Here is a 27,521-nt window from a genome sequence, read left to right on the forward strand (position 1 = left end):
ACACACACACACACACACACACACACACACACACACACCTTTAACGGCTTTAAAAACAAAAGCATAATTTAAGATTTTACCATATTTTGCACAATTTACTGTAAAAGCTTCAAATCAAACAAAAAATATTCTTTCCATCTGTGTTAATTTTGTCAACTAAAACTTTTCGCCAACGACTCTTTATTTTTGACTCATTTGTGACGGGAACGTAAATTTAAATAGTACTGACAACAAAACTTTCTCTGTTTGTTATCAACTGACGAGAAAAAAATGTGACAAAAAAAGATGACGTTTGCCAAACGGACAATCTGGATTACAAGAATCCTCAATGCCTTGATTGTTTTACTTTTTAACCAATTAATTATTGTAAGTTAAATTCAAAGTTTCCGCTATTAGGATTGGAGCTTTATTCTGGTAGGTTGTAAGTCATTTGTTCAAATACAGAAACTAAAGAAGAAGAACCTGTGAAGAACAAGATAGATAGATAGATAGATAGATAGATAGATAGATAGATAGATAGATAGATAGATAGATAGATAGATAGATAGATAGATAGATAGATAGATAGATAGCAATTTATTGATCCCTTGGGAAGGCTCCCTCTGGGAAATTACGGTTTCCAGCAGCATTTAAAGACAAAAAAACAAATTAATTAATAAACAAATAAAAGAAAGTAAAAGCAGTACACAGGATTGATATACAATATAAATCAGAAAATAAAGAGAACATACAAGATTTACAGCAGTAAATACAATAAAATGCACTTTTTCTAACAGGCCTTAGACTTTTTTTTAGTTAACATTACTTGTACATTCTTAGTTTACAGTTGTGCTTACAATGGAGTTTTGATTACGATGACAAACATAATTTTGCAAAATCTAACAAAACTGTCAAATGACCTAAAAGGACTAAAATGAGACTTAAACCAAAAGTCATTTCCATAATCTAAGTTCAAACTAAAACAAAACTAAACTAAAAGACTAGGTGACTAAGACTAAAATGAAATAAAAAAAATTAACACTGCTTTTGAGATTTTTTTACACAATAATTCATGACTGCATTTTCAATTTAAGGTTAAAACTAGTCTAGTCTTACATAATATTGTAATTTCCTTCTATGATCAATCAAATCGCATTATAATCACGTGAAACCATAATATCGGTATGTGATTATTTCCTTTATTTGAGTGACAAAGTAACTGTAAAATAGACAAAGACTGGTTTTCACTATTAGATGATAATCATGTAACATGGCCTGTCAAACAAACGGAGCATAGATCTATTCTCTCCTCTTCTTAAAGTTGACCCTGACACATCTGTCCCTCCATCTCTGCTGTTTCCAGCGTGTGTAGAGTGTGTTAACATGCACTCCCTGTCCAATAATTATGCAAATTGAACTTCTGTCTCCTCTTACTGGCTTTAGTGTTGAGCCCAGCACTTTACATTTATGAGAGCCTTTTCACCCATGATAATTCATTTATTGGTATACAACAGTCCCACTTCTTCAATGGGATAAATTATGTGACAAGGCCAGTAAATAGTATGTGGACAACAACAATATCCCTTTGTATATGGAAACATGTTAGAAACCTGGTTCTACCTCATGCTCTGTATGCGCGTGCACGTGTGTGTGGGTGTGTCAGGGTCCGGGTCAATTATAATTGTGTAATTGATAATGAATACCAATTATGGCATAATTATAATTGTAATTTTAAAAATATGTTGCTGTCGTAATCGCAATTAAATTATAATTGAGTTTATATAATTCACTTTGTAATTGTAATTGTCATGAAAATTCTATTAAACTTTACAATTATAATTCATTGCAAAACTGGGGAACCATGTTACAGTTCTATGTACAGTTCTACACATATGTAGTTAATTATTAAAATATGTTTTATATCAACTTTTCCCACATTTTATCATTTAAAAAAATGAAATCAAGGGTTATACAGACACAATAAAGACTCAGACACCCACATCAAAAATATTAAAAACTATATTTTCATTGATTAGGAAACCTAACAAGATAACCAATAGATAGGAAAGAAATTAGATAGACATTTGTTTTTAGTGTATTTTACAGCTGATTTTGAACCCGTTATAATAAGAGATGCTAACAGAAAGCTAATACAAGAGGAAGGTTAACTTTTATTAAGGTATTTATTTCAGGCTCAGTAATTGTGAATAATTATAATTTACCTTTAAGTATAAAGTTAAAGATTTAATAATTTTTTATTAGTCCCACAAAGGGGAAATTTGCACAGTTTCAGTAGTAGATAAATAAAATAAAACCGTATATTAAAAAAATGGGGGAAAATATATATATATATATATATATATATATATATATATATATATATATATATACTGTATATACATACACATGGGCCTGTACATTGTAGAGAAAAAGAGGGAATACAAGTGGCAAAAAAGGACATATACATTTAAAACAGAACATATACACAGAATATATAAACATCATTTGGTAATTGAGAATGTAATTATAATTGACTTTCTGGGGATAAAAAAAACGCCGCAACCCTGAAAAGAGGAACAAGCGAGTCTGAAAATGGATAGATGGAGGATAAAAAAAACAATTGTAATTGGAAAAAATGCAGGTCACGGTAATTCTAATTGAATTGTAATCAAACATGGGGAATTGAAAATGTAATTGTAGCTGAAAAATGTAATTGACCCCAACCCTAGTGTGTGTGTGTATTATAATGAAGCTGATGGTAGTATGTAATGCAAAACCCACCACAGAAGCACAACAGGATTTATTGAACTCTATGTCATTATGGAAATAAACAACAGTATAATAATTAAGGCACATTTGTCGTTGCTAATGAACACATTTCCGTGTCTAACCATAATAGCTTGTTAGCTAATGCAGGTAAGTAAAGACAAGCACAAGCACAACTGAGGGTGGAATGACAAAGAAGCTCAATTTGATTATAATAATAATAAAACAGCAAGCACTCTATAGAGAAGCAGTCCCCACGCGCGGGGTCTTGAGTGGATGAGGACGATCAAATTGCTATTTTCGTAGGTGTCAGGTAATTAGCATGGGCTACGTGCCAAAAACAGGATTGTTGTAAACCATTTGAATGCTTGTAATGCACAGGAAACATCCGTATGAGGCAGTTAAGTTAATGGATGAGTGAAATGCAACAGTTCAACACTAAAATGAGGTGAATACACAGTAAAATAAGCCTAAAAAAACAAGCACAGCAGTGTTCATTTTAAAGTTTTCATCATAGTTTTCTTTGACTATATTTTTAAAAGTGACAATAACTAAACTATGACTAATTACAAAAAAATGTAACTAAATCAGTGTTTTTCAACCTTGGGGTCACCCGGAATTTAAATGGGGTCACCCATTTAGTATCTAAATTACTGATTACATTTTTTTGCTGAGCTGGCACAATTTTTCACTAACATGATATTGTGATATCAAAATGGGGTCACGATCCAAAAAGTTTGGGAACCACTGAACTGAATCAAAATATATAGTTATTTTTAAGTTTTTTTTTTTTGTTTTTTTTTTTGGAAGGTATCCATTATAAAAAAATAAATAAAAATTGTTACGTGGAAGGTGTGACAAGCCTTGATACCGTCACATATCAGGTTGATCAATGGTAATTGAAGCTTTAAAAAATGTATATGGGTGAAATTTTCATTAGGGAAAAAATATGTCCAGGCCTGATAGTTTTTAACATATTATTTTCAGGCAGAAGCTCGTCTGTGAACGGTTGCATTTAAAGACGTTGGAGTCGCTGTTAGCTTACCAATAAACGGGAAGAGATTCATCACCTTTAGTATTGACTAGGCCACTGGGAGTGAGGCCCAAAGCCAAGGCAGGCTGACTTGATAATAATGTATCATGTTTTTCTGCAGTCAGTGCCTTCTCCTCGTCCTTCTCTCTCTGCTCTGCTTCAGGTGTCGTGAAGCTGGTGATGACAGTTCCTGATCTATGGTTCACGGCTCAACTAGCCTGAGATACTCTGATGTTCTATCTCTCTATCCTGTTCTGTTGGTCCTTCTGTCCACTAACCCCAACCAGTCGACGCAGATGGCTGCCACCTCTGAACCTGGTTCTGCTGTTGATTTCTTCCTGTTAAAAGGGAGTTGTTTCTTCCCACTGTCGCTAAATGCTTGTTCATGTGGATCTTGTTGGGGTTTTTCTTTCTTATTATGAATTTTATATTTTGATAGCGCATTGAGATGACTGTTGTATTTTGCGCTATACAAATAAAGTTGAATTGAATTGAAAAATATAGTGTGTATTGCTTAATAAAGCAGAAGAAGTTCTACTAGTGTTTTTTTTTATAACGTAGGTTCGATTGACCAATTTCAGCACATTTCCTTTTTCTTTCCACTCCGTTACCATCAACCATATCCATGGAAACCGAGAACAACTTTCTTTATGTCAATTTTTAAAAAGGTAATGAAGAACATTAGGTATTACAACAGGAACCATTGAGTTGTGCCTCAGTGTGTGATGGCTGTGACCAACTTTCATTTTGTCCTTTCCAAACGGAGTGGAAAGACTATCATTTAACCCCATGTTAAACAAAGCTACTGCAACCATTCAATTCCGTGATTTTCAACATCCTGAATGAGCCCCTAAAGAAACATTCGCCCATAAACTCTTATGCTTTGAATTGAAGTCGACTAAAATCTTAATGTTATTTAGTTGACTAAAAGTAGACCAGTCAAAAGACTAGCAGTAAAACTAAGTCAAAATAAATGACAGTTAGCATGAAAGGACCTTGACTTTATGTCAATGGCATTATGTTCATGGTGAAAATACTTCACATCAACAAAAGCTGTGTAATTTGTCATTTCAGAATTTCAAACAATTCTTTTCAAACGTGCTTTTACTGCTCTTGCTTCTTCACACAGACATAAAAACAAAAACTTACAACAAAGACCGTTGCACACTTGTAAATACCAGTACACCTACCTGTAAGTGTGTGAGGAGACACAAAGTGAGATTTTACGAGAAACAAAGGGTCAGAGACCTTGTGTGGCTGTTCACAACATTCATTAACATGCACAAAAGCAATCATTCTTAATTTCAAATTAATCAATAGCCTTTCTGAAAAGCAGGGGAACACAAATTAATCATAGTCAAAGATTGATCTAAGACTGCAGCTCATAAACATGTGGTTGTGGTCACTGATGCACGGCGAGCAAGGGTTGGGCTTAAAAAGATACCAGCATAAGCATAAACTCTTTTGTCAATGACTTTATATGAAAAATGACATTTTTGAATTGGGTTGTAAAAGTGAAATATGTATACAATTCAGAAAAGTTTTGGGAGAAAGGCCAGAAATCGAAAAACTTTGATTGATGCAAAAGCTTCATCCCATAGTGATAAAGATGATGATGAATTAGAAAAGAAGCATTCAAAACAGTTTGGGTGGTTGATTTAAAATTAATGCACAAATACTGTAAATACACATCTTTGGTTACGTATTTGTTTTTTGGTTTTTTTACCAGTTTCGTAATAAATTGTATTTTGATTGCGTGATTGATCGTATTATGATTCCATGGATGGTTATGAAGGTCATTTCACAGAATAATTAATATACCCATAGATTTTTACTCTCTATATAATGTTACCTTCTTTTTCTGAATCCCTACAGCAGCCCTGTCTCTACCTACACATTATAAAAATTAATGTGCTATGTGTGAGCGTACCGGTCCATTGCAGGTCAAAGAGTCATCATCAGCTTGCTCACACTGGACATCACACTCCACACACACAGAGCCGTTGGCGTACTCCCGGATGTCCCTGAGAAGCATGAGAGACATAGAGAGGGGGAGAAAATGTGATGGGTGAGTAAAAAGAAAGAAAAGAAACCAGTGAAACAAGAGGTAAAGCAAGATATTGTTTTTGAGCAGGAAGAAAAGTGTTATTTTGTGTAGAATAGACATGTAAAGGAGTTCATTTATTAGATTATGCCCTTTTGGTTAACTTGAATGTTAAAAAAAAAAAAAAAAAAAAGTCACTCCGAGTCATCACTTTTATCATTTTTACCCAGACAAAATTTCAACACAATGGGTCAAAAATATAACCTTTATTAAAAAAATTTGGATATTCATAAAAAAAAAAAAAACCATTGTGTGCAATTACATGACAGTTGTGATAAGGAAATTATAATAATACATTCAAAAAGTAATAATAGTGATAATTAATTAAATGTGGCCCTTGGTCTGATTTTGTGCAAAAAAAAAAGTCACTCCAACAACACAAAAACATAACAAAAACACAAAACATGACTCCAAAACAAAACAAGACAACAAACACACAGAACGAGAGGAATAATGTACAAAAATATAACAAAAACAGACAAAATCAATCAAAAACACACAAAAACATAGAAAACCTTTTGTTCTTTCCCGTATTTTGTTCTCAGATTAATCATTTTTCATTGCTGACATGAATGTTGCTCACATTTTGAATCACATTTTTGAGAGATAAAATTTGTCCATCTCTGCAATACAGCATGAACCCCAAGCGTGCATACCCTGTGAGCCACAAGTTCTTCCTTAATTTTTGTTGCGATGTATCGATACGTGAACTGGCCCCAGGCTGCCCTGAAGCATTTTCCATGTCTGGCTTTCGTAAATGTGCATTCAAGCTATCCAATTATTTATTCTTAACATGTGTCCATTTTAGCATTTTGGGTTCTCTTTTTAATACAACTTGCAATATGGTGATGGAGTTGAAAGCAGCAGTCGTGGCATGCCGTAAAAAAAAAAAGAAAGAAAAAACAAATATACTCGTAAAAGTAGAAAAAAGTCATTCAATTTGACCCTTCTGAGTCTGACTGAGTTGGTACTTTCCCCTTTTTTGTTAGTAAATTGGAAGGACAAAGAATTCTTCTTCTCCTTCAAACAGCGAGGACAAACTGAATGTTCTCTAAAGTTAAAACAAAACAAACATAAAACACACACACACACACACACACACACACACACACACTGTTATTCCACTGGTAACAAAATCCAATTATCAATCGTGCTTTATCTGGCCTTCGTACAACCTTCCATGAGACAAAGTAAGGTAAGCGTTTGTCTGCGTCTAAACTGAAATAATAAGGTCTGTTAAGTTGCTGAACCTTAGACGTCATCACATCATGCAGTAATATTTGAAACACTCCTCAATAGAATCAATGGACTTGGTTGAAGAATGAAGAAAAAAAAAACTTGTTTAAAGTTTCATTGATTTATATTTTTTTTCTAGGATAAATGATTGGTAAATGTTTTGGTGCACATTTAAACTATGAAATATTAGAATAGTTATAAATCTGTCCCCTCAACTTACTTAGCTTGATAAACTGGTCCTTGATGCAAATTTATGGAATAGCCTTTCTACACAGCAGATGTGGGCAACTGACGGCCAGGGGGCCAAAAGCGGCCCTGGGTCTAATTTTGTGTGGCCCAGTAAGCAAACGAAATGACAGAAAAAGCAACAAATCAAGATCAATAAAAACAACAGCAAAAATATGCAACAATATAACAAAACAGTAAAAAAATTACCAGTGTTGGGAACGTTACTTTAAAAAAAGTAATTAGTTATAGTTACTCACTACTTGATCCAAAAAGTAACTGAGTTAGTAATTGAATTAGTAATTGAATAACTCTATAATAAAAGTAACTCATTACCAAGGAAAAGTAACTATTGGCGTTACTACAAAAAGTTGCTATGTCAAAGAATTCAAATTTTTTAGATGCGTGTGTCGTTGTGAGGTGCTTCATTAAATTTGAGTTGCTTTCAACGGATGTCGACAAAGTCTTCACTCCTGGATATAATGAACACTTCACATGTACGCTCTTGCCTTTGACCACAATTAATTTAAAGTAGTGTTTGTATCGCCACCTTAAAAATGACAACTTATCATCAAATCTGTGGTGGTTGTGTGTGTGGCGCATGTGATGTGTAAAAACACTGGCTCTGATTGGCTACCATGAAACATGAAGCCGCCTTAGCCAATCATAATCGCTCACCTTGTTTTTAACCCACCTCCTCAGTACAGCTGCGTATGAAGCCAGGGGTGCTTTCTGATAACAGTTTATTCAATCAATGCATGTAACGCACCACATTTAACGTTCAGTAACAATAACGGCGTAAAACGTAATTAGTAACATTACCGTGTTTTTTTTTTTTCTTTACTTGTCTGCACATGCTGTCAAAGGTCAACACCACAGGAAGTGCAATTATTATGAGACAGCAATGCATATTTTGTTATTGCAATAAAATACATTGATTTTTTTTTTTTGCTTAATTGTGACCATCACCAGCCCTCCCTAAGGAAGGGTAAGAAATCTTTTATTATAGGGAGGATATAAAAAGGGAGAGCAGTGTTACACCTAAGTGGAGGGGGAGGGGGGAGGGGAAAGGGAGCAGGGAGAAGAGACTCAAGGCAGGAAAAAGAAAAGGTGGGGAAGAATAGACTGTTTTGCAGTGAGGGTGAGATGTGAGGTTGTAGAATAAATTGTGCTTATTATGTTGTGTAATCCAGCCAGTATGGTGACAAGTGTGAAGCTTAGCTATAATGGTGGTGGCTGTGAACAGGGAGAATGAGTGAATGGTAGTACCTAAAGCAGGTATTTGGGATTAACATGTCTAAGGTTAAGCCCAGTATAAAAAAAAAAAAAAAAAAATAAAATAAAAAAAAAAGTAACATTACCGTGTGACTGAAAAAAAAAAAACGCCGTTACAATGCTAACATGAATGTTGATCATATTTTAAATCACATTTTTGTGGCCCCAGTGAGATAAAAGCTGCCATATCTGCAATACAGTATGAATCCCAAACTTTAGCCACACGTTCTTCCTTAATTTTATTCGTGATGTATCTGTATATGGACTGGCCGCAGGCTTCCCTAAAGCATTTTCCACGTCTACCTGTTGCAAATGTGCATTCAAGCTATGGATTATGAATTCCTAACATTTATCTATTTCAGCTATGAAACTGTGTATTTCTGTGTTTTAGAGGAGGATGAAGATGTGCAGGTTGTGCTGTTGACTCTGGTGGTTTGGTTGGTGCTGGCGTGCATGTGGACAGGTAGGCAGGGCGTGGCCCCGTGCGCAGGCAGTGACTGTGACACGCAGTGACACGCCTAGCCCTCCTGCCCCGACACCTCCTCCGGGTCACCCTCAGTCGCATCCAATGGGCAAAAAACTTTTCTGAGGTTGTAATTGGCCCCAAATATTTAATATCATCAACACTAAACAGCAGGAATGATAGTCTGACCTAAAACATTGAATCAAGTGCTCTGAGCTTTTGATAACTAGGTCATAGGAGGCTTCCAGACAACAAAAGAAAAGAGTACAACATCAAAACAATAGTGTTGATTCAAATAAAAATTAAAAATTAAATCTATCAAATCCCGAATTTCAAAGCATTCATCAGTTCTGTTAAGATCCCACACATATTTTTACAGGAAAATATTGAACTGTTTTCAGTTTTAACTCTCCTACCCTGACTATTATTGATTTTATTACAGATAGATCTACAGGGTTTCACACAATAATGTAAGGAAAATCCTGTTCATGTGTGCCTCAATTTAAATGTAAAACATTACTTAAAAAGAACGTTTAGGGACAACATGTTTTGTAAAAGGTTTGTTTGTTTGTTTTCAACAAAAACCTGAACTCCAACAACACACAAAACTACAATAAAAACACAAGATGACCCAAAAAAAAAAATACTTTACAGAAAAATACACAAAATGACAATAGGATGCACATAATAGCTACAAAACACACAAATGACTCTAATAATACACACACACACAACTACAGTAAAAATACAGATATAAACTCCAAAAGCATGGTTTAAAGAAAAATACACAACATGACAAAGATACAACATAGTTCAAAACAGACAATAAACACAAAATAACTGAAAAGTACACAAAATAACAATAAAATGAGCAAAGCTGCAACAAAAACACACAGAATGACTCCAATAATCATCAAAACTAAAATAGAATTACACAGAATGACTCCAAAAGCATGATTTACCAAAAATACACAAAGTTGCAACAGAAATACACACAACATAGTTCAAAACACATAAGAAACACAAAATAACTGAAAAATACACAAAATAAAAATCAAATGCACAAAATTGCAAAAAAAAAAACACAAAATATAACCAAAAACACACACAATGACTCCAATAACACACTAAACTAAAATAGAATCACACAAAATGACTCTGATAAATATAATTCATAAAATAATAGACAAAGTGAGAACAAAAGTACCCAAAATGACAACAAAAATACACAAAATTACGAAAAAAAGACACAAAACAAACAAAAATATACAAATTTCAAGAAAGAACTAAAAATACAGCATAACATCTGTTCTTTTCTGTACTCATGCTCGGTTTGATCATTGTTCTAAATGCTGACATGAACGTTGACCTCGGATTAAACAATGAGAATATTGTCATAAAAGTCAACTCTTTTTTTACAGCTAAATATCACGGTCTGCAGAGTAGATAAAAGCGTACACTAACAGCCTATACCTACATCATGCATGCCTTGTATCGTTACACTGGTCTCAGAGATTGTGAGAATAACTCACCCCTCATAAAGGTTGCAAGACTCCACACAGGTTCGTCCACGGCTGAAGAATCTGCAGGACATGCACTGATCAGGACCAGCAGCCCAACATCCAGCGTCCGAACAAAGAGGATCACACACCAAGCGTTCCTTAGCTGCGCCAAACACACACACAGGGCCAAAACACACAAAAAATATGGGTTTAATCTTGTAGAATGTTGTGTTTAGGTGACTCAAGGGCGGATTCACTAATATCTGAAATAAATAGTGGTAAACCAGTTGCTTCCCTAAATCCTTTGGTGACAGTTTCCTCACCTGCTGCAAGGTATTCAGTAAGATTGCAGCAATGATTAGTGCACGTGCAGAAGTGGTGCAGACCGTCCTTATTTAAATGAATGTTTTGGATAGATATTGTTCAAATATTGAAACTAAATAAGAAGAACCTGTGAAGGATAGATAGATAGATAGATAGATAGATAGATAGATAGATAGATAGATAGATAGATAGATAGATAGATAGATAGATAGATAGATAGATAATTTATTCATCCCGCAGTGGGAACATGTGCATGGATGTGAGTGACTGGGGGTGCATGCGGGCGTGAGTGTGTGCGAGAGAGTGAGCCGTGGAGGAGAGATGTGTGTGCGTGCCTATGGGTAGAGTCCGACAGGCGACCGGGACAAGTAGCGAGCTTATGTTTATATTGCAGCCAGATAATAAAGTGCCGCTCTACAACAACAAAGTGGCCTGTTCTTCCAACGCGGTATCATCTTTAACAAGCGTACGGGAGTGATCCCCGGAGGAGAAGCAGCCTCTGGCCATGGCCACTACAGTATGTCCCCCCAGCCATGGTGGGGAGACAAAACAGGAAAGGTTTAAACACGTTCTTAAAATTGTGAACTCATTCATACCAAATATATCAACACGAGGTCTGAAAATGCCATTCCTCGTTTGTCTTTCCTCTGCCCTGCCCCGTCTCCTCACAAATATCACTGCACAAAAAGCTTTGACAGTTAACACCTGGTTGTAGACTGTGCTAAATTTATATAACAAAAAGAGGCAGCAATGAATTCCAGGTTTGATTAATTGCATTGCGTCCCCTGCATCAATTTATCTGCATGTCCTCCTCCCATTTTTTGCTGGCCTTGTGAGCTCCGCCTACTATACATGTTCATTAAAGGGAAACACGCTAAATGAATTGAGGGTGCATAGTGATGTGCAGCAGCAGCTTGATTTCCTAGGGTTTGTATGGCTTATTAGCGTGTGGAGTGACGTTTGCACATACTCCTAAACCTTTAGTGAATACGCCCTTCAGAGTACTAAACAGTGAATATTCCAGCTTCTGACAGGCTGGACAACTAATGTTTTTGCCTGTGTTCACTATTCGAGCCATTGTGAATTTAATGAAGAAAATGTAAAAAAAAAAAAAAAACAAAAAAGAGCAGCTCTTATTACTTTGAAGAGGGCAAAATTGCACTTAGTACATCGTGTGGTGGCAAACTCTCAAAACACTTGTGCATCTCTTTCTCTCTCATTACCAACAATCTGAGCAGAAACAGGATTATTCGCACCGGAGGACATGCAATTAGCGATGGCCCTTTTTTTTTTTTTTTGCATAGGAATTATCTGCCTCCACAAAACAGCTCTTTGTTTGCAGTTGTCTGAAAATATATTTATATATATTTATCTCAAGCCCACATTCATTGACGGACAGAATTAAACTAATTGAGGAAATAAGAGGCTGGTACGTAATATGCGCTGTATGATTAAATAACTTCCAACTGAGCTAAAGAACAGAATGCCTTTCCACTAAATAATCCTCATAAACACCAACATGACATGTAGGACACGTGTGCATCCGCATGTATGACGTGTGTGCTAACCAATGTGCTTTCAGCAATATACGGATAGAAGTTTTCATTCAAAAATGCTGAGTAAAAAATAGACAAATCACCGATGAGACTTCATGCACTTGCAGGTGCAAAGTGTAATTATTGGTGTAGCTTTATAAAAAAAAAACAAAAAACAAAAAAAACACTGATTAAGCTCAGGTGAAGAAGAAAAAAAAAACAAGCTGATTACCATCCAAAAAAGTATGTGTGTAAGTTTTATCCTCATACAAAAGAGTTTACTTCATTTATTTAAAACTCGATTACCACAACTAGCCATTTTCTCCCATATGCATATATATAAAACTCATATTCTTTGCTGTGTATGTAAGGGAATAAATGTTTGTTTGGATGGCAATAAGAAGCATTGCAGTATGGAGAGCTTTGAAGTGGACCATTCTTTCATTTAAAAAAAGGAACAAATGGAACAGTGTAATATGCAGTTTATGCAATTTCTCTCCCTGCTTATGTTATTGTTGCTTCTGCAAAGACAAAGCTTTAAAAGCCCATTATATTGTGCTGTGGTAGCTAGAGGCTATTGTCATTGGATTCTCTGTAGGAACCTGGCACTAAGAATTTAGTGGGGGTGGGGGGTTACACTGCGTTCGCCCAACCCTAAAGAATATGTCTGTTTTAATCTATATTTAATTATCTATATCATGTTTGTCAAACTCAAGGCCCGGGGCCCAAATCTGGCCCTTTAGAGCAGTGGTTCTCAACCTTTTCAGCCCACGACCCTGAAAATAAAGGTTCCAGTACCTGAAGAAGGTTGAACACACACATGAACATTGAAGAACAGTCATGTGGAGACAGGGTCATCTATAAGGGGGAATAAAGGGGAGAGATTTTTGGAGCCCATCCATAAAGTCAGCAAAATGATGGTCCATTGTTCTATGAATCTGTGATAACCACATTTATTTATTTATCTGAATAATATCCACTGTTATCCAGCAATTTTATTAGAATTTGAACCCTAGTATAAAGTCATCTTAAAGATGTGAATTGTTGTTTAAATAGAAATGAAATTGGTTAAAAGTGACCAAAAATGGTGGAAAAGGTGGTTAAATGGAATTTTAAAAAACACAGAAATTGGTTAATAGTTACAAACTAGAGTGGCCAAAACCGTACAGAAAAAGTGGTAAAAACGGTTCAAAGTGTCAATGTTGGCTTAAAGTAGCCAAAAAATTGGAACAATTGATTTAAACTGGCAAATAGTGGACATGACAAATCGTGAATGTGGTTGCATTGGCAAAAATAGGCATTACAATTTGGTGAAAAGAGATTAAAAGTGACAATAATGGGTCAACATATGTGACATTACGTGGAAAAAGTGGTGGAAAGGGTTTATAACTGGCAAAAATGTCGTGGAAGTGTAAAAAATGTGCAGAAAAAGCATTGAATTTTGATAGAGAGGTGGCATAAATGGCAGTAATGTAGCAAAAATTCATTAAAAGGAGAAAAAATATGGCAAGAAAAAGTGAAGAAAATAGGTTAAAATATGGGAAGTTTGGTCTAGTTGCAGAAAAAGGCTAAAAAAAAAAGCAAAAATGGGCTCAAATTATTCAAAAAATTTTCTTAATTTCTTAAAGGCATCTGGTGACCATGAAGGTTGAGAACCCTTGCTTTAGACCATCCATTTTGGCACAAAAACATGAAGTATTGTGTAAATTAAATAATTCAGTTGTCACATGACTGCAGTCCTTTTAAATCTCAAAATGTTCAAAGGACAAAATTTTCTTGAAATTATGAATAATTTCACATTTATTCATAATTTCCAAAAATTAAATAAAAAATTGTCACAAAATCAATGAAATGAATAATGAATGAAAGAAACTTATTGCTTGGATATTGTCGGCGCTTTACATATTTTATGTGTCATTTATATATCAAAGTGCAAATTTGGGGAAATTATTTCCCGCTGAAAATCTGTGGCCCACTTAAGATCATTTACTTCATTTTATCAGATGTATTATATTTATTATAATAAAGTGTTTCTTACCCTTCCTTATGGAGGGCTGGTGATGGTCACAATTATTCATTTATTTAACTGCAAAAACAAAACATGCATTGCTGTGTTTAAAAGATTGCACTTCTTGTAGTGTTTGACAGCATGTGCAGACAAAATGGAAAAAAAGATGTATCATATTTTGAATAAAATGAGTTTGACACCCCTGCTTTATATAATTGTTGTTGGTAATCTCTTTCATATTTCTTTTATGTCCCTTTGAACAAGCTTTCACATTGACTTTGTGAAGTCACAAACCTCTCCTGTTGCTGGAGCCTGGTCCTTAGACTAGTGTGCTCCAGAGGATTTTGGAATATGCAAAATCTTCAATTATGCCAAGAGTTTTACTTTTATATGTCATTCACGTAAAAATAAATCAGCGCCCCTCCTGCAAAAGTCGCCGTCACCATCCACGATCATGAGAAAGCCGAGACGATGGAGACAAATCACAGCTCGACTGTTCAGCCCTTCAGCTTTCACAGCTGTCACTATCCTTCCCAAACTGCACTGATGTTTGACTCTGACTCTGCATTGAACTTTCCCTTCATCCCTCCTCTTTTTTGGCTTGTAGTGTTCTTTCTTTGCTCCAAGCTTCCCTGGTTTGATTTGCTTAAAAGAGCAACAGCTGAAGAAACAGGTGAAGATGGAAATGTCGCAGAAGACTGAACCTAAGCACACAGACCTCAAACCAAATTCACTTTTATAGAAAAATATTTTATTTTGGTAACTTCCAAAAAAGTTGGATTTCTCTGGTTATGTTACATCTAAAATAATGAGTGATTTTTCTTTCTTTTTTTGGTGGGTAAAAATTAAACTCATATTTAAAAATCTGAACTGCTATTTTACACATTTACAACTTTCATTTGTTCGTATTAATCAAGGCTAATGAGCATTCAGCTCATTGTGGCATTTAGAGCCCCAAATCCTCTTTTTTATGCTGAATACATATGTATTTGAGTATTAACTAGTGCTTGTGATTGATACTAGCCCAACTTTTACCCTTTCAGTAAAAGTAGTTTAACATTGCGTATTTAGTTGTAAAATGTCAGTGAATGCTATTGCCTGAGACAGATTAAATGGCGTCATTTGGACCATCATGCATCACTAACTGTCACGTGTTGGCCCTGCCCCTTTTCTACAAGCTGGGAGGAGAGTTTCGCTAACTTCAGCCACCAAAGCGTCAGCCATGCACTGTTTAGGGGAGAGTAAAGGTCCCTTAGGAGAGCTCCTCTTTTCTGCTTCATTGTCTACTACCAAACCGCAGAGTTGGAACTGTAGCCCCAGGGTTCTCAACAGCGCTGTTGAGCGTAGGGGCCCCCGACGTTGTAATTTTGCTCCGATATGGAGCAATGGCACCCCTGACGTTCAGTTTTCAGTAACGTAGGGGGGATTTTCTGATGTTTTTTTCCTTTTTTAATCAGTAAAGTCGTAATAATTGTTGCACACATGGACGCAAAATGGACTTCCAGGTGTGCATGGGTTGTTTTAACTCTCTTTTTAATCCTTTAATCTTTATTTTTATGAGACAGTTCACATACATGTTCATTGTTTTACTGCTTCGTCACATTATACAGATTGTAGATTTTGTAAAATACAGTAACCGCTTGGCCACTGCATCAGCTGTTAGCTCTTGATTCTCATCTCCACATAGCGTTTACCTAAATTTAAACAAAGATAATCACTCTCCATGACTCTTTTTGTTCAGAAATGACTAACAACCTTTTTTAAGAGGCCCTGTGGAGGCAAATATCAGCATCCTGCCTTTACAGTGAAGAACAATGACTGTTTGTCATATCACCGGCTGCTGCGCTAAAAAGACACAGCGCTCTGTCTCCAAATCCTCGCTTCTGATTGGTCAATCCTACACACGGGGGAGCGGGGAGGGGAGGGGGGCATTTCTACAAGCACAAATCAGTTTTGCTACAGACGTTTCGCAAAACGTGTTGCAAAACTCAAGCAGCGCAGATTCACACGAGAAAAGTAGTTTGTGCATCTGTAGCGGCAGATTGGAGAAGTTGTAACCGATGAGTTGTGGTTGTAAACGATCATTTATGCAAGTAGTTAAAAAAACATGTGAATAAATGTTGGATTACAAGTCTGCAGCTGTAATTTTTTTTGTGTAAATATCAGTCTATACATTTTTTCCCATCATTTGTGACATTAAATTTATTTCACGCGTGTGGATTTTTTTTATACAGAAGCTCAGGTCACATTTTACAACATATCGACCTTCATACTTTACTTACACAATAATTTGAAAGTGAGGACAGCAATGATGAGTAGCTGCACATTTGTCTCAGCACTTACAGTCCCTGGCATTAATAATTCCTTGTGTTCTTTTATCCAACCACATTTTATTTCAAAACCAAATTCCACAAGTGTTATGAGAGTTGATGTTGTAGGTTTTATTATAGCTGCTTTGGTTGTGCACAGCAAAATTGAATTAGAAGTTAATATTTAAGTTATGTTTATAAATATTTATTTCTTTTGTAATATGATTACTGATGGATTTGGTGATTTTATATAAATAAAGATAATAGTGATACATCTGTTTGGTTACTTTAATGAATGGATACCGACACATATACTTTGTTTAAAAGTATGAAATAGCCACAAAGTGAGATAAAGAAAAAAAAAGATGCATACAAAATTGTGATAATCGTCAATATCGTAATAATCATTAATTGATCGAATTGTAGCACCCTGAATAGAAAATCGAATCGTGAGGTCCTATAGATGGCACATCCCTAAAAGTAATTATTAATTCTGGTCCTCAAAGAGTTATAAATTTCAACATTTTTCGAGGGAGCGTCACCCCCTAGGCTGTGAAAAATTCCTGGTGAGAACCCTGTGTAGCCCCCTGCGGTCAGAGATATATTTTTCTGTTTTTATCATGTTTCGGTAAACCAAAGAGGTTTGCATTGACATCTTTAACTTTTCCTGATTATTTAGAACAACCAAAAGAAATTGGCATTTTGACTGAAAAAAAGCTGCTAAATGATCAAAAAAACAGGCTGAATGTTTCACTCCAATAGAAAACAATGGTATGTTTACAGGCAAATGGGGCCGTGTGATGTCATCAATCACGTGATTTCAAGATGGCGGAACACAGGTAGTCTCATTTTTCAAAGTTAATATGGTGGTGCAAAACAATGCATTTTGTTATAGATTTTCTAATAAGGACATTTCAAAGGTTTTAGGCCACATTTGTAAAAACAGTGGAGGATCCTTTAAAGGCAATTATTAGCTCTTTTTAGTCTCTTTTTGACAAAAAACAATTTCTGGATGTATGAATTCCATTCACCTTATTTCTGTGCTGACAAGATGATAAAACAGACTTATCGAGAATGATAACAGCAAAATTGCCTGAGTCATTTTTATGCCATTTTGAGATTTTATATCCAACTAATGTATTTTTATATCATAAAAAATGTTAAAAAATAAATAAATAAAAAATACAAAAATCAAATTGATTTGTTTTCCTTCAAAATATAAAAATAACTACTTCCCATTTTAAGTTTAAGTAGTTATTGAAAAAATTAAGCTATTGTAAAGTATTGACATTTTTGGCATTGACTGGACTTACAGCACTCCTTCGGGCTTCGGTTGTTGCGGATCTGATACTTTTGGTTTGGGGTGCGGAACAACTTGGTCCAGTTGACGGTGTTGTAGTAACAAAGTTGACTGTTCTCTGCAATGTGGACGTTACCAGCGCTGATCTCTCTGAGGGACTGAAGCTGGAGTGAAGAGATGCCTGGCTGCTTTAACACCAACAGGGAGATCCCACTGAGAGGGCGGAATGGGTGGAGGTGAGAGAAAGACAAAAGTCATTTAGGGAAAAGGAGGACGGTGACAGAAACAGAAGATGAAAAAGGGATGAAGTGGAACAGGAACAGGAAAAGAAACGGCAATAAAAAGAAGAAAAAGTCACAGTTTAGTGCCACAGAATGCAATTGTGTTCTCAATTGTAACGGTTTCTTCAATAAATCCAGCACAAACCCTGAGAGAATGACTGATGACTGCTCATGGATGATGTCAGCTTGTTTCTTTATTGTTTTTTAGCTTTTAAAGGAAACGTCACAAAAAAGTTACTTCGTCAAACAGCCTACACACACGCGACACACATAGCAAACTGCCTAATATTGGTCATTTTCTGCATTTTACGACCCCAAAAAGAAGCTATGATGTACTTTATTTTGAGAATTAAGGAAATTGTTAATTGTCATAGCCAAATGTGCACATTATTATGGCCAAATTCTAATGTTTGCCTTTAAGATTAAAGTAGCCTTGATGCTCCATCATGCAGTGATGACTTCCAGCTATCTAACTAGGGTTGGGACAATACACTGAGTTCACGATACAATACCAAATGTTGGGTTCGCAAAAACAATAAAATATGTTGTTTTGAAAAAGACAAAAATTAAATAGTAAATTTAAATGTATTTGACACTGAACGAATATAAAACACAAAATAAACAATAAAATAAATCAAGCTTTTCCTTTGTAAAGTGCAAAAACTTAAAGTGCCACCGCCAGATTGATGATTCATGAAACTGGAACAACTACGGAAGCCCTAAAGGGCCATGCTTTCATTCATTTTTTTCCTCCGTTTTCCCGTGATCGCGACTTAATATTCTCGAGATCTCACGATAACGAGACTTTGTTTTCCCATGATAATAGCTAATATATGCTAATATACGTTCATCGTCATTATGAAATCCACACAGCCTATACTGTTTATGGTTCCCACACACTTCCTGTGCTGATGTTAAACAGTTGATAAAAACTCAAATTTTCTTCGAATTATTACATGACATTTTTGTTAATTAAATAGAAATTGGTCACAAAATCTAGGAAATTTAAAGTGAAGAACCTGTTGTGACTGATATCTCTCACTTATTGCTTAGATATCATCGGTTTCTTACATAATTAGTATTTTATGTATACGTAAAAGTGCAAATTAGGGCTGAGTAATGTTAAAATTATTTGTTTTCGCGCATAAAATCTATCTGTGGCCCACCTGAGATCAAACTGCTCCGTATTTGGCCCCTGGGCTACAATGTCAACGCACGAATACTAATTTTGATGTCAAACTTAGTATGAGTAGTATGTTAGTATGCAAATTTGAACATTGTCAGCTGGTCAGAATCTGAAGGGAAAACAAAGACATATTGTCACCGTCATTCAACCATCAAAGCTTACTTTAAAGAAACCCTATCCTACCAACCAAAGGGTGACATGATGACCTGATAAGAAATCTTGGTTTTTTTTTTTTTCTCTCTTTTTTTATACAGAAATATATTCTCAAAAACGTTCTTTCTTTTTTTTTTTTTTCTTTTCAAGCCTTCCCTTTCACTTTCCCCACATGCTCCACTTGCACAGTTAAAAATGACAGAAGGCAAGTGGGGTGTTACAGCCATCAGATAGACAGAGAGCACAGGGGATCAAGCACGGGGCGAGGGTGGGTGGCAGCCTGTAATTTGTACTGCAGCCTGCTGTTTCCATCTGCAGGCAGGTGCAGCACACACGCACACACACGCGCACACACACACACAGAAAAAAAGGGAGAGAAGGATACACTTGCACACATAAACGAACATCATAGTCAACACTCCTTCCCTCCTAAGCCACTTGTTTACTTTCAGAATGCCACCACACATTTTCACACACTTTTTTAAAATCTAAATGACGGTTAAATGTCGCATATTTGCTCTTTTAAAACAATTTAGATATCTTCTTAAATGCCAAAATGAAACCTTTAAAACATGTTTCCAGGACAGATTTTGATCAAGCTCTGAAAAATCAACGAGTATATATATATGTATATATATATATATATATATATATATATTTTTTTTTAAAATATAATATTAGGGTGTGACATGTTGGAATGGAACAAGGCAACAATTTTTGTTTAATATTAATTTAAATCAGTGGTTCTCAAACTTTTTTGGCTAATGTACCCCCTTTTTCTTATTTTTGAATCCCACTTTGTCTGACTCCAACATTTTGCGTAGTATTCTGTGAAAAAAACACCTATAGAGCATAATGATGGAATAAATGAGGGTTAACACAAATTTTAGGGAATCTTATTATATAAATAATTTGAATTAAGCAGTATTTAGAGCCTCCTGAAAATAATTATGTCCATATTTACGGTCATCTTATACTATAAATTGTGCATGAACGCCAAGGAGGTTTTTTCCTAGTTTTATACTGTCCTCCCCAATAGGAAATTCAGTTTAAAACATGCCTTTTTCCCTTCACCTCTCATTCTGTTGTTTTCCCAGTATTTCATCTAAATATGGGGCGCCGCTGTTAAAAGTGTTATATGTGATTGTCTTTTCATGTTTTCTTGGACTGAACTTTGTTGCTCAGTAACATATGTAATGACAATAAAGTTGATTCTCATTCTGATTGTTTTTTCAGTAATTATTGTTATTTGTCATACTTGTTCTCTTTTGTGATGTATTCCCTCTTTTGGCTAAATCTGGCTACAGACATCATGTCTGTTTATTCATGTGCATTGTCCCTTTTAAATAATCAATACATTCAAATTCAAATCTAAATTCAACAAAGTAAATACAAAGATTGCAGTAAAAATGCACAACTGCAGAGTATTTTCCACATCCTGATGTTTTGAAAACTCATAAGGCGTCAGTGTGGGCGTCGTCGTGACTTTAGAAAATACTTCATCTTTTGTTACACGTGTGGAATACTGATATGAGTTGTTTGTATTGTTTCTAGCACAGATGCAGGCAGATACAGTTATAGCTTTTTATTTCTGGCTTTTAACAACCACGACGACGGCGTTCCTTATTCTGAGGCATACCTATTACCTACCTGTACAGTGCACGTCCACCAATTATCGCCAGGTTGGAGAAAACACTCAAATCCGTCATGTTGTCAGGCCAGGACTGGATGTTAAGAAAACCTAAATGGGGACACACACACACACACACACAGAGGTCCACAGGTTACAAAATGTCACAAGTACAGCACAAGTAAATCTTTTTTTTTTTTTTTACACTATGACAGGGATAAAATGAGAGAGGTGGTTGACATCTCTATTTGTAAAAATCCAAGGCAGTCGCCTCACCACCTGAGCCTCATGTGAGAGCTGCCAAACTAAAGAAATGGATTGTGCAGCTTCTCTGGGTACCTGTACTATTTTGAGTATATTTCTAAATCAGTCATTTTACTTGTACTTAAATACATTTTAAAAGAAGGAAAGTAATTTGTAATTTTGTAAATTATGATTTTTGATTATGATTTACATTTCATGGTCTCTTCACATTAAACATAATCCATATGTTTTTGCATTTCTGATCAATTCCCAGTCACTTTTATGGGTTCAGATTGTTTATTCATTATTTTTTATGTATTTTATTATTATTATTATTATTATTATTATTATTTTTTTTTTTTTTTAATATTTTTTTTTAACCTATTGTGATGCTAATCACATGGCACTTTTAGCATGGCACTGTGTTAATCTAGCTATACTTGGAGCCTGATCATTTTTTTTTTAAATTGAATTCATTAGTGTTATTTTGTTTTTAAAAGAACTTTACATTTTGAAAAACCTTTTCATTTCATACAGATGCCTTTGTGTAAAAAAATAAATGAAGCTCCAATTGTGCAAGATCTCATCTTTTCCTTTTTAAGTTAATATGTTTACTGTATGCAAGGGAACCGTGGCAAGATTTATTCCCAAAAATCAATGTGGGGGTGAAAGTAACTAGTAACTTTTATTTTGAGTACTATTTAATTGAGCTATTTGTTAGTTGTACTTGAGTATTTTATGTATGACTTACTTGTACATGTACTTGAGTACAATTTCAATCAAGTAACAGTACTTCTACTTGAGTAGCATCTATCAGTCCTCCTTAAACCACTGCTGTTACTTAATTGAAATTGTACTCAAGTACAAGCAAGTTATGCAAAAAATACTCAAGTACAAGTTAAAAGTAGATCAATTAATTAGTACTCAAAGCGAAAATTACTAGCAACTCAATTACAGTAACGTGAGTACTTGTAATCCATTACTTTCACCTCTGCTAAAACAACTGTAAGATCACAGATATCAATAGTTTTTGGCCAAATGGTTATCTGGCTCTCTACTATTGAATCATTTAAAGGATTAAATGAAAAGCAGAGCGGATGGCTGTGGCTCATTTAGGATTTTCAATAATGCAATAAATATATGAAAAATTTAGTAGAAAGAACAGTAGGGGAGCGCAATCTCCAAGCCAGCACGAGGACAAACAAAACAGCAAGAGAAAGCATCAAGACAAAGCAAGGAGAAACCCTGAAGATGAATAAAAACGTTGGAAGAAAAAGGAAAAATAGAAATAAGATTAGAAGATAAACAATGCAAATAATTCACTTAAAACGTCTTTAAGCATAAAGCAAATGCATTAATGTGTATCTGTCTTTAAGAATTGTTGAATTTTAATCATTTTTCTTGAAAAAAAATAAATTGTGTGACAGAAGAATTTGTGGTTAAAAAAACCTGCATTAATGTGTAGTATTTGCCTTTAAGAACACATTTAAATTTTTCTTTTCATTTTATTATAATTTTTTTTATTGTTTTTATTTATTATTATTATTTTTTTAGCAATTTGTATACATTTCTGTGACTATTTATGAGAAACTGCAAAATCAAATTTGAGTGATTCCGAACAATTTGTGGTTAGAAAGAAAAAAAAAAAAAAAAAACATATACTTGAAAAAATTAGCATTTAAAAATTGCAAGCTATCGTGGCAAAAATCCCAATAGCTTCTAACCTCGAAGATGAATAAAAAAGTTGGAAGAAAGAGAAAAAGTAGGAAAAATAAAAATAAGATTGGAAGATAAAGTTCAGCTGTAATGCTAAGATGTCTTTATAAAAGAGGAGCGCGCATGAGACGGAAGTGCATCGTTTGGGTATGGATTAAAGCCTTGTGGGCCTGATGGCCAGTGTATGGCACATTCTCCAATCAATGAACAGCGTCGGACTCCATTACAGTAAACTGTGTGATTACTTCCCTGGGGATGCACGGTTATGATAATCAAGGAGAGGGAGGGATGGCAGAGCGAGGTAAGCAGAACAGTAAAGAACCAAGGCTGCTCTTGGGCTTGTTGACAAGTGAGCAATAACCTTTAACAGCACCTATCAGTTTGTGGACATTGTTTTGTTTGTTATGTAGGTCCCTGATGAGCAGCTGCAAGGTCTGAGTAAATTATTATTTTTCAAGGTTTGTAGAAAATAGAAAGCCTTCGCTAGATTAAAATGGTTTGAACTCAAAGTAAAAGAGCAACAAATACGTTATCGAGTTTTCACTTTTACCGTTTGATAACAGAACAGATATTGTAATCATCTAATTAATTTCTTTTTATTTTATTTTAAATTCTTGTAGATTAAGAAATGTTTTAGATTTAGATTCTAAATGTTTTTGCTTTAACCTCAAATTTAACCAGCATAATTTACCCTTGGTGTCAAGGGTAAATTGGGGATATTTACCTCCAGAAAATGATTCCCAGAAAATGTAATGCATGAACCCAAAAGTATCAACTGTGGGGATCTAAGGTCACATTTCACACACACAGGTTTTACACAGCGCAAACAGCTTGGGGTCAAATTGACCCCGAGGAACACCAATGCGTGCAATATGTGTTTAGCACGTTGAAAAAATGTTATCATGATCATTTTACGCTCAATAAACTGTCCCCATCAAAGCTTTATTATTTTTTTGAATGATAAACATTGAATGGGGTCAAATTGACCCCAATGATAATAAGAGGGTTATTTTATTTTATTTATTTATTCAGTTTATTTCCGACATGGTTACATTCACTTTTTTTTTTTTTTGTACATGCCGAAAAAAGAGACGAGAGAAGCAGTTTGCTTATCTGGGTCCCGTCCCGTTTTACCATCGCAAATTTACATGGGTTTACATGTCTCTCTGGTCAAACATTGAGTTGTTCTGAACAGTCCTTTTTTGTGTATTCTCATCTGTAGTCAGTGTTGTCTTTTTTTTTTTTTTTATTCCTCCTCCTCTCTATCGTTGTTCGTGTTGGCCTTGTTCCCTGCCAGACGTTGTTAGCATTCCTCCAGTTCAAGAATAGTTCGTCTTTCGAAGGTGTTTGGAAGGTTTTTCCCTTTTCATCCATAATGTCACCACTCGGGAATGTCTCTTTTGGACACACAAGTTTGCAGCTTGTTTTGTCTCTACTTCAAGGTTAATCCAGCTAGTTCTATTGGCAGTGTTGTATTTTCCACTGTTAGATTTAACTTGTATAAACACATTATTATATCTTAGTTCATAAGCAAAAACTTAAATTCAGGAATTCTTTACAACCCAATTTGATCTAAGTTGAGACGAACCAGAAAAATATAGATTTTCTTTAAGAAAAGCATTCAATGACTCTTTACTATGTAAACAATGCATATAATTCACTTAATGTGTAGTATTAGACATTAAAATGTGTCTAAATTGAGAATTTTTTTATTTATGTGATTATTTATGGAAAAGTGAAAAAAAAAAAAAAAATGAAATACTTGAAAAGCGAGCATTGAAAAATTGCAAGCATTCATGGGTAAAATCATTAATTTTGTGAATTTAGAGAAAGTGAAATATCTGAACAGAACTACAAAGAAATAGATTTTCATTCATGTTTTCTCTGTTTTTTATTTATTTTTTTTAAACAAAATCCACCTGCGGACCGGATTTAGTCAAAAGACTGACTAAAACTAAATTTAAATTTGCTATCAAAGTTAACATTGCATGTAAACAATTCATATCATGAAAGACTAATGATCAGCTAAAATATATTAATAAAAAAAGGTTGAATATTCATTAGATATGGATATTTTGGTTTAAAAAACAACTTTGATTTTTATCCTAATAACTCCTATTTGGAACAGTTTGTGTCTTAATCCATTTGTGCTAAAATTATATATTTTTTCTAACATACTCTCTTATTATTGGTTTGGTTCAGGGGAAGTCACTGGTGGTAAAGTTTAATAAATTCCAATGCAGTTCATGTTGTTTAAATAATAAAATATAAATAGCTTTTCTATTTTCAAATACTCTCTCGCTAAGCATTTTCTACTAGCAGAATGAATAAAGCACCTCAAGTTTAGTCCAAAAAAAAAAAAAAAAAAAAAAAAAATATATATATATATATATATATATATATACATATATGGTACATAATTGACATTTTAGCACTTAAACTATACTGAATTACTACAATCCTTCATATGAAAGGCAATATAAAGATGGGATTATAAATCTATTCAATAAGATCAAGAGGTGTGAGAAAAATGTAAAAAATAAAATGAATAATAATACGCTTAAGATTGAACCCACTTATACCTGGTTAACCTCTTCATAAGTACAGGATTTGACTTCTATTGGAGGCGAAAAGGCTGAATTAGAAAAAACAAAACAAAAAAAAACACGACAGATTTATCCTGAATGTTAGCGAGAGGATTAACAATTTCTAAAAGTTGTGATCCACAAAATGTTTTATTTAGCAAAATGCAAGATGTCAAATCATCTCAAAATCAACAAGCCACTGTGGTGCTGTAGGGAATGCAATATTTAGTGAACTCACAAAGCCTCATAAAAATGAAACGAATTGAGGTCTTGATATTTCTTCCCTGTTGAAACGAGCGGCCAATGAAATATCTTCATATGTTAAACCCGCCCACCCGCTGTTCCCCGCTGTGCTTGGAACTTCAACCTTCTACAAAACATTTTATTCATAAGGTCGTTCTGGGTGAAATGTATTTGCATGTACACATGAATATCACATTACACATCTGTGTTCACAACAATATCAAAATATCAGATGACATAACAACCCTGGTTTAAAGCTGCTGGACGTTTCCTGCTTTCTTATCGCTTCTGAACAAATGAACGGCACAGATGTAAAAAAATCGCTGCTGGAAAGGTGGAAAAATGTCTTTATAATTGAAATAAAATTTTTAAGTGGGGAACTACATGAATTAACATGATTTGCCAATAAATTTATATTGAAAACGCTTTTAGTTTTTGTAGAAGCTTGTGATGTAACTGAAAGCTGCATCATGTCATATTTGCTTTGATCTCTGTTTTGTGTGTGTGTGTTTTGTTTTTAATATCTCCTGTGGTTGGAGTTCAATTTTTTTTTTAGCCTAAGACAACCTCATTTTAGTTCAGGGGTCAAATACAGAGCAGTTCATCTTAAGTGGGCAGCAGATTTTAGGTGGGGAAATTAGTAATCTAATCATTATTGTGCTCCAGTTTGCACTTCCGCGTATAAATAAATGATAAATAAATGAATACGTATGGCAATGAGAATATCTAAGCAATACGTGACAGATTTCAGTCCCTGCATTTTCACTTTTAATTTATTTGATTTCGTCACCCAATTTTATGTAATTAGGGGAAATTTTGTGGAATAATTTGAAGAAAATTGCAGGATTTGGGAAAGATTGAGAGTTATTTTAACAATTTGAAATAACAAATGATTGCCATCATGTGATATAAGCATGGGGGTAGATGTGAGCTATGCTATTATTGTGGAGTTTCATTTAATTTGTGTGTAATTTTGGAGATATCTAGCAGAAAGATCTACAACTAAATTAGTTGGTATTTTAAAGAATGATTCATGATTTCTCTGACTTTTTTGCTTTCTGCTGCGGGCAGAATTTGATGCTCAAACGGCTCGGGTTTGGCACCAGGGCCTCGAGTTTGATACATGTGGCCTAAGTCAAACTGTGAGCAATCACAATATGTTGCAATATCCATTGCAACATATTGTCTCTATTGTTCGTCATGTGGAAATTATATGGGACAGTGACCAAAAGCCAAACATAATCTTAGGCGCACATTTAAAGGGCGCTGCAAATTGCGCCCTGGTGTGTGGTTTTTCGCTCCAACTACCGAGTTAAATTCCTTCTACTGTTTTTAAACTGTACCTGGCGAATAAAACCCTTTCTGATTCTGAAACATATGCAGTTTATTACCAAAACATGATGAGATAAAGACACTTTTAACAGA

General features: G+C 34.7%; 1 protein-coding gene across 4 annotated transcripts in view; it reads right to left on the reverse strand.

The window, feature by feature from the left end:
* erbb4b (erb-b2 receptor tyrosine kinase 4b) overlaps positions 1–27,521 on the reverse strand; it is a 390,990-nt gene that overhangs the window by 84,763 nt on the left and 278,706 nt on the right. For all 4 annotated transcript variants that reach the window (XM_028435190.1, XM_028435188.1, XM_028435187.1 and 1 more), the window contains exons 11-14: positions 21,330–21,420; positions 18,073–18,272; positions 10,614–10,746; positions 5,709–5,802 (exon numbers count right to left, since the gene is read on the reverse strand). In XM_028435190.1, coding sequence (XP_028290991.1) covers positions 5,709–5,802; positions 10,614–10,746; positions 18,073–18,272; positions 21,330–21,420 — 518 coding nt within the window. The remainder of the gene's footprint in view (positions 1–5,708; positions 5,803–10,613; positions 10,747–18,072; positions 18,273–21,329; positions 21,421–27,521) is intronic.

This window comes from Gouania willdenowi, chromosome 21 (genome assembly GCF_900634775.1).
Source record: "Gouania willdenowi chromosome 21, fGouWil2.1, whole genome shotgun sequence".
In the NCBI taxonomy this organism is placed as follows: Eukaryota; Metazoa; Chordata; class Actinopteri; order Blenniiformes; family Gobiesocidae; genus Gouania; species Gouania willdenowi.